The sequence below is a fragment of the Sorghum bicolor genome, chromosome 1, assembly GCF_000003195.3.
Source record: "Sorghum bicolor cultivar BTx623 chromosome 1, Sorghum_bicolor_NCBIv3, whole genome shotgun sequence".
Classification (NCBI taxonomy): Eukaryota; Viridiplantae; Streptophyta; class Magnoliopsida; order Poales; family Poaceae; genus Sorghum; species Sorghum bicolor.
The window spans coordinates 51,626,577-51,634,786 of NC_012870.2; the positions used below are offsets into that span (position 1 = coordinate 51,626,577).

The 8,210-nt window shown below is 41.4% G+C and overlaps 1 protein-coding gene across 3 annotated transcripts; it reads left to right on the forward strand.

Annotated features, from left to right (window-relative positions):
- On the forward strand, positions 1,701-6,265 carry LOC8083575. Of its 3 annotated transcripts, XM_021460056.1 has the most exons (5): positions 1,701-1,938; positions 2,048-2,643; positions 2,802-2,945; positions 3,065-3,323; positions 5,954-6,265. In XM_021460056.1, the coding sequence occupies exons 2-5, from the start codon at positions 2,614-2,616 to the stop codon at positions 6,004-6,006; spliced, it is 486 nt and encodes a 161-aa protein (XP_021315731.1). In that variant the 5' UTR covers positions 1,701-1,938; positions 2,048-2,613; the 3' UTR covers positions 6,007-6,265. The 3 variants fall into 3 exon arrangements, with proteins under 3 accessions (XP_021315731.1, XP_021315729.1, XP_021315726.1); XM_021460054.1 differs by lacking the exon at positions 5,954-6,265 and having other exon boundaries at positions 1,702-1,938; positions 2,028-2,643; positions 3,065-3,600; XM_021460051.1 differs by lacking the exon at positions 5,954-6,265 and having other exon boundaries at positions 1,702-1,938; positions 3,065-3,600.

An 8,210-nucleotide genomic window follows, 5' to 3' on the forward strand; every position in this document is an offset into this window, starting at 1 on the left:
GCGAAGGGAAATATCACGATCGGACCAGTGTCCTAGCAAAGCCTAAATACGGAGCGCTAAGGGAGATTAGTAGGCTAAAGCTAACTCGATCCGGTTATTAGAGCAGAGTTTTCAGAGGTGAAACCTCTAATGCATGTAACAGAAAAAACTTGATGTGTGATCATGTTTGTAATTAATGTAACCTTATGTATAAAGTAACAGTATATATATAAATGAATTGCATGTTGCAATGGCTTACATGATCTCTAGGCTTCAGTAGTTTGAATATTACGTGTATATATATATATATATGTTGTATGTATATATTAAAATATAAAATGAAAAAAAGGGTCTGGTGGGAAAATTTAGAATTGGACGGGAGATTTAAAATTTTTAACACAGGCGGTTATATAATGAGAACCGCCTGTAGAAAGTTCATTTCTACAGGCGGGTTGCATAGCTGAACCGCCTGTAGAAATCTATTTCTACATGCGGGTGGCATAAATGAACCGCCTGTAGAAATCTATTTCTACAGACGGTTCTAAGTTACCCGCCTGTGGAAACTCTTGATTTCCACAGGCACCCAGCGCAGACGGTTCTCCAATCCGCCTGTGAAAAGGGGTTGGGAACCGCCTGTATAGTGGTTCTGTGTACTAGTGTACATGCAATTTGTGAGATGAATCTTTTGAGCCTAGTTACTCCATGGTTGTACACATTTGTCAAATAAAAACAAAAGTGCTACAGTAGCCAAAATCCAAAAATTTTGCAAACTAAACAAGGCCTAACTATTACTATATAGCTAGCTATAAAATAACTTATTTTGTAGCCACTTTGAGTTACGACAATTACTATATTAATTTACAAGATTATAGTAACTCCTTACTAAGTGGTTTACTATAACATTACAGTAAATATCCCCATGTGTTATAGTAACCCAACTATCGTAAATATGTATACATATTATCGTAAATTAGTATATAAAATTATCGTAAATGGAGGTGGCTACAAAATAACATATTTTGTAGCTAGCTACAGAGTATACTCTCCCTATATATATATATATATATGCATACATAGAGTATGTGGTTATACTTATTATATACACTACAGTAGTGACATTTTAGTAATATATTCAAAAAATGAATTCTTTTGATTTTTTTTTTGTATGTTAAGATCTAGAGTATCTTAATATAACTATATGAACATACTCAAACCGGTAAACAAGTTTGAATACATATGTAATGTGGTTTGTTGAAGATGGAAGTAATTACTCCCGGGCTAGAGTACGGAAAATGCATCGTATATGTTTAGGAAATTATTCAAGCTACGCCGTTCAAGCCGGCGATTTGTGTCATGTGCCCCATGCCACATCACCATGGAACGCGACTGATTGTGTAACAAAAATTCTCTTCCCTAGTGAGACACGTGCTACACATGATTTTGAAGAAAGGAAAACAATGTCAGGTAGAACTAGTGACGGTTTATAACCAGGAAGAATGAGCTAGCTAGCTCGTGACGCCATATGTCTGTGGCGACACAATGTGGCGCCGTGGCTCTTGGAACAATTTTCTCTGTATCCATCACCATCTGTAGCCTTCACAGCTGCCTGCATATGGTGTGGATGGTAAACCAAGCCCAGCAATTTTACAAATTCTTGCACAATTTCCATTTCCGTGTCTGAAAGGGTTGCTTACAAACCACAGTGCCCACCCTGTGTCACCCACCCTATCTTTTGTGGATAAGTTTTGTTCGTCACTGCCGCTCCTTGCTCCCCACTCCCCAGTGAACAGCGCAACCGCCCCTACTCAGCTGGGTGCAAGCCGCCACTCACCGCTGAGAACCTAATAACCAGCGCCGGTATACCTCATGGGCAGGCCTCGCACAGGTCCAATGGTGACCCGAACGGTACTCATCACCACCGTACCGTGGCCGCCAATCGAGCAAGATCTAAAGGCAGTGGTAATTCTATTGCACTTTCCTCCTTCTTTCTTAGTTTTTTGTTCCCCCCTTTACTCATTTGAATACAAAAACTGATCTAAGCTTTGTAGTCACTCCATCTCTGATTCAGGCGATAGCGCAACCACTTCCATTGCCAACCTCACTGCACCAGATCAGCTGAAGATGGAGGAGGAGGCCCCAAACAAGAGGAGCAAAGTGCACGTCCTCATAGATGATAGATGTCTTCACCCTCATCCTCCAATGCCTCACTGCCCGCACCATGCGCACATGCAAGTGTGTCTGTACCATAAGGAGCGGCCCTAGATTGTTTCCGGATTCTTCTACCAAAGCTGGAAAGGCAGATGCAAGTTCATCAGCATCAACGGTGAATACCCCTCCTTGGCCTTCTTGCCCTTCCCCATTGAGAATGTTGTGATCACAGATTGCTGCCACGAGCTCATCCTATGCTGGTGCATTGGGTATCACTATGTTGTCTGCAATTTGGTGACTAAGAGCATAGTTGTTCATACTGATTCGTTTCGACAAGGTCCCACTATAGAGGAGCTCATTATTGAGGATGCGCCAATACTTGAGAGGCTTATCAGTTTTGAGCGATATAGTAGGTTGCACATATCAGTGATCTCAGCACCAAAGCTGGAAACCCTGGGCTGTATTTTTGAGAATAATGACAAGACAATGCTCACTCTTGGATCTACGACATTTCTGGTAACAGAGCCCTCTCCCAAGTCCCAATGTTCACACTTACATGTTACTCAAGTTATTTTTGAAAATAATTATGAGCTCCCCCATTGATTTTTATTTAGAGCATTTTATTTCATAACTTTTTGTTTTGATTCACTAACAAAATGTTTTATTTGACCAAGGGAATATGTTCTATTGACATGAGAGCAATGGTGCCAATGCACACTGTCAAGGTCTTATCTGTGTTCCCTTTGTCTCTCTGTCTGGATGATGTTCTCAATTTCATTAGATGTTTTCCGTGCCTAGAGAAGCTGTACATCCAGCTGGTAATGTCTCTTACTTCAATATACACATAGAAAGTTAATTTTGCTCTCCATAATGCCGTGGCTAACCTTGTCTGATTTCTTGGTCTGAACTAATATTTCACACTCATTTTAACTTGCAGTCTTGTGCACAAGGACACAAGAACCAGTGGCCCCGTAAACACAGGAATCTTATCAAATCGCTTGACCTTTGCCTGAAAACAATAGTGATGATAAATTATCAGGGCGCAGCAGAACAATCAGAATTTGTGACATTCTTTGTGGAGAATGCAAGAATGCTTGAATCTATGAGGTTTGTGGTCCCAAGTTATTTCTATCATGACAAGAACTGGATAAGAAGCCAGAATAGACAGCTCAAGCTGGACAAGAGCTCTTCCAGAGGTGTTTCATTTACTTTCACTGAGAATAAATTCCACCACAATATGATACATGTTTTGCGGGCCAGTGATCTGTCAGCAGCTGATCCGTTTCACTGTAACTGCTGAATCTGGCATTCATATGAAAATTGTCATACACCTAAAATAATCTTGATTGTTACTTTGCTTAAAACCGCATTGTATTCCTTTTCAGAAAGACACCTTGTAATCTCCTATGCAATTTGCATAAATGATGCTTCAAACTTGTTGTGTTTTCAATGTCAATGCTGTATCTTCATTCAGTCAGTCTGAAATTGGAATTAATTTTGTTATGAAGAAATAGTGTGCCTTGCAATGGTATGTGATGATCTTTGCTTGAGTTGCATATTGTCTCCTACTTTATTTTTCTGTGATGCAAATGGCATGGAGGTGGTACCAGCCTGACTACCAGGCTGGTATCAATATATATCTTAGTTTGTTACTGGCCTTTGCATGTCAAGTGGTTTTACTGGAATTGACATCTTTTAGTTTGGAAGTGTGTGTTTACATAGTCTTTATGCACATTTAAAGCTACCACTTTTAAAGTGTGTTCCAGGTGATTTCTTAGCAACCCCATGTGTATGGAAAGCTGATAAGCTTCCATGTATATTTGCTTGAATTGATATTACACATTTCTTGGTATAAGATGTGCTGATATGACTTTTGCTTGCTTTGTCTTGATTTTTTTCCTTTCTTTATCTTGTTTCTTTAGTTAAATGTGTACTTTGGTTCTTATTCCGTTTAATGCAACCAGCTCTTGTTTCCTAAAAAAATTGCCACTCCATCCAAGCCATGGCAATTGCAATTAATTGGTTTGGCCTCAACAAAGCTAGCTCTTTCCCTTGGAAAATAACTAAAACATACCCTAAAGCCACCAGACTGCGCCTTCTCTCTTGAGGAAGAAAACTAGAAGAGAGTGTCGACCTCATTTTCATTATGAAAGTTACCTAGGCTTTCCTTTTACTTTCTCAAGCTTCAAGTAGTCTCCTCTGTCTCCACTATGCTAGTACATTATTTTCCTTCCCTTCCTGGATTAATCTTTTGGATGATACTTTAGAGGCGTTTGGTTCAGGTGAGATGCACTGCTTCTCTGTGACCTGTTCTCTTCTTTTAGACACTAGGTTCTTCGCAAGTTTAGCACAACTTTGTACTGGAATTAGGACGCAGCTCATCACTTTGGTAAGTTCTTTTACTGCTTCCTTCTTTGAACTATGATATGATGTAGTTCTCTTCATGTGAGGCTTTTTTGCTTCAACTTTACTTCATTTTATTTGGATGCCAAGCTTGAGATAAACCTTTCCCTTTGTGATGCATGCACTGCAGCAACATTGCCAAGTTGTATGAGTTTTATTGCGACACAAATATATACGCTCATGACATGGCAATTGAATTTGTGCAATATGGAAGTCTATGAAAGAATCCTTGTCTTTCGTGGACTGCAAGAATCTGAATGCACATCTAATTAACGCTGTAAAGCACAGGATTACAACGGAATAATAGAAACACTTCACTTCCGCTTGATGATCTTCAGTGACTTGTTGATGTTGTTGCTTCCATCATCTTCAATAAATCCTGACAGCCTACAAAATTATCGACATGCCTGGTGGGTCGTGGGCAGCAGGACAAGACTTCAACCCTGAAATAGGTCCTTTTCTGTGGGTTGGTGAAAGAATGTGAATACCGGTATGAATGCTTGTCTTGCATTGGGATTCTTGTCGGTACATATAGAGTGCCTGCCTGCTTAAATGCTAGGATGAATGGCTGAGAGCAACCTAACCTATCTATAGCACTCAGACCATGTACACTAGCCTAACCATAGCACTAAGACTAGGTACACTCTAACATCACCCTGCAGTCACAGCGGGAGCACCACAGACCGTGAGACTAGAGAAGAAGTCAATGGACATCCCCTCGTAGTCACAGCTTGGCGCAATGCAGACCCTAGGATGTTCAAGGAATTTGAATGGGGCCTGGGTGTTGTATGCACATGTTTGATAACTGTGTATATTAATGGTTTTATGCATTGGATGAGGTTATCCAAGATAGTTGCTGTTCATATGTAGGGAAAGACATGGAGGAAAATTCATAGGCCATATGGTGAAACAACAATCTCCATCCATGAAGCTCAGGGTCAGTTGTGTGCATATACTACTGCTATGTATCGGAGGTATTAGCTTTCCTTCTGGGTCCTAGAAGACTAACATTGAAGCATACGATGACCATGCTTGAGATATTTGGACAGAGTACAATTAAGTTTTGTTAGGATCTTTGCAATGTGTAGTATAGAGTGATTGCAGTTCACCTGAAATGGAATTTGATTTTCTTAGCTGGCGAGGACAAAAAACTAATTGCATATGACATGAAACTCAGAAAAGTTCTTGTCCTCCCTACCCACTTCACGCGGTATGGTAGACCTAGCTGCTTGCTAAGTCCGGAAGGACCTCATTATCTTGCTTTTGTTCCCAGTGTTCATGGAGTAGGTCAGACAATAGTAAAGTTTCATATGGTGTTCTTTGTAAGGTGTGGAGTTGTTTTGATTTTATATAGAATATAGTTTTTCCTTGGTAACTAAAGCAATTTTATGTTGAATATTACAAATGCTGCTACTTTGTGCAGGTTGTGGAATCCGAGTGCTTCTAAACGATTTTCCTACAATGGCTAAGGGATGAAGAAGAGGGGTTCCATGGTGCACTGGCTACAAAGCTGAAGGAAACTTTGCCTTACAAGGTGTGGCAATCTGAAGGAGCAGAGCACATCTACCTCGTCTTTGTTATGTAAGTCAGTAGGGAGCAGAACCTTTATTCTCCTATCTATGTACCGCTCCTGTTAATTCTTGAGTTGACACGGTTGTTATGTTGTTGTACTCTTATTGTCGTGGACATGATGAATGGCGTTTAATGTTTACATCTGTATGTTGTGTGTTCAGTAAGTTGTTAAGGCCCTATCTGAATTAGTAAATAAACTATGAAAACCGGATGCAATTCTGTCATCATGTCGTAACGCTTGCCGTTAGTCAAGTAGACAGACGTCTCATGTGGTAGGGATCAATAGTGCAGCACATCCAAATCATACTGCAATGCAACAGTGACCACCAGATGGTTTATACGTTGAAACCGATGGTGATGTCTACCTCAAAACAGATGTGTCGGGTGCCAAAGCGACGGTGAATGTGCACTGGACACAATCGGATTATTGGTCCAAACGTCAGTGTTAGTGTACACCAACACAGGTGAGTTGAGTAACATCATGATGGAAATAATGACCTAACTGATCATGGATGGCTCATAAGCCAACATGGGGGTGTTAGCATACACTAACACGAGCGGATCATAAGACAACGCGACAATGTTGGCCTACACCAACATAGGCGGGTCATGCTTCAATGGAAGGGAAACAACGACGTGATCAAGGATGGATCATAAACTGACACATTGGTGTAGTATATGCAAACAGCACCGGATCGTGCTTCAATGTGACTGAAGTAAGGACCTTATCACAGACGGATCATAAGCCAAAATAGCGGTGCGAGTTAACGCCCAGTCGGTCCGTGGCTGCATCGCTGATAGCTACGACTTTCACAGCCGCTAAATCACCATCGAGGGCAAAAAGCGACCGCAATGTGGGTTGCAAAACGACCATGAATAGTAGTGTGTTTCCTTGGAGGTTATCAACCCTCAAGAAAATTAATTTACTTAGTGGCTGTTGACCCTCAAGAAAACTACCTTCCTTAGTGGTTGCAATATTTCCTTGGCCCTTTAGCAAATTGAGTCTGGTTCTAATTTCGTTGGCGGTTAGCCTCAAAAAAATCATCCTTGAGTACTAGAGTCGTCAAGGAAACTTATTTTCCTTAGCTTTCTATCATTGAGTGCGTTTACTTGACAGTTTGTGGTCAAGGATCATTTTTTTGTGGTTTAACCTCTTTCAAACGTGTGCTTAGATGTGAAGGTATAACTATATATAGATGCTGCATGTACACGTCATCCACTAATTTTGTTAAAAAAATTAATATCTCAAGTTTGTTGAAAACATCCTATTGTCCACACGATTTAATCAGGGCATATAGAAAACATTATATTTTTAGATGCTATAATCTAAAATTTCTTTATTAATTACACCGTTCAAACTAGAACATTTATTTTAAGACGACTGGAGTATATATCGGCACCTAGCATTGGCCTGAACCTATGGAGACGAACGAATGTTTAGCATCACTGTCCAATTGTGAGATTTCTATGGACATAGATCTGGGTCTCCTCTTTGGCCTTGCATGCACATAACTTGGACGACGAAGTCACTTGGTGGATACAAGGTGACCAACACTATATATATTATAGTAGTGTGTGCCCAACACCACACACCACCTAGCTTCTCTTTCCAAAAGCATGGCGTGCACTGTCCTTTCATTGCTAGACCACATCTTGATCACTGTATTGCTCGTCCTCGCTCGCGACATTATCATAGCCGGTGTTGGCATAGCTCCACCTCCCACTCCTCTACCTCTTCCACGGCTACGTGCACCCTCTCCGACACCTCGTCCTCCCAGTCTTGGGTCTCCTCCTCGCACTCCTCTTCTTCCTCCCCCTCGGACAAGCACTCCACCTCTAAATCCTCTTCCTCGTCCATGGTTGAGGGCACCTTCGCCAGCTCCTATTCCTACACGGCTAGGAGCTCCAACTCGTACTCCTATTCTTCCTTCTCCTAAGGTAGGTGCTCCACCACCTACACCTATTCCTCCTATTCCTCGGTTTGGGGCTCCCTCCCGTGGTCCTATCCTTCCACCCCCTCGAAAGGGTGTTCCACCTTCTACTACTCCACTTCCAGCACCACGATTAGGGGCACCTCTCCCGTCCCGTCGTCCTTGTCCTCCACCTAG

Coding starts and splice junctions, on each gene's coding strand:
- LOC8083575 (XM_021460054.1), top strand. CDS start 2,614: ATGCTCACTCTTGGATCTACGACATTTCTG. Junction 2,644..2,801: donor TTGGATCTACGACATTTCTG/GTAACAGAGCCC, acceptor TATTTGACCAAG/GGAATATGTTCTATTGACAT. Junction 2,946..3,064: donor AGAAGCTGTACATCCAGCTG/GTAATGTCTCTT, acceptor TTTAACTTGCAG/TCTTGTGCACAAGGACACAA.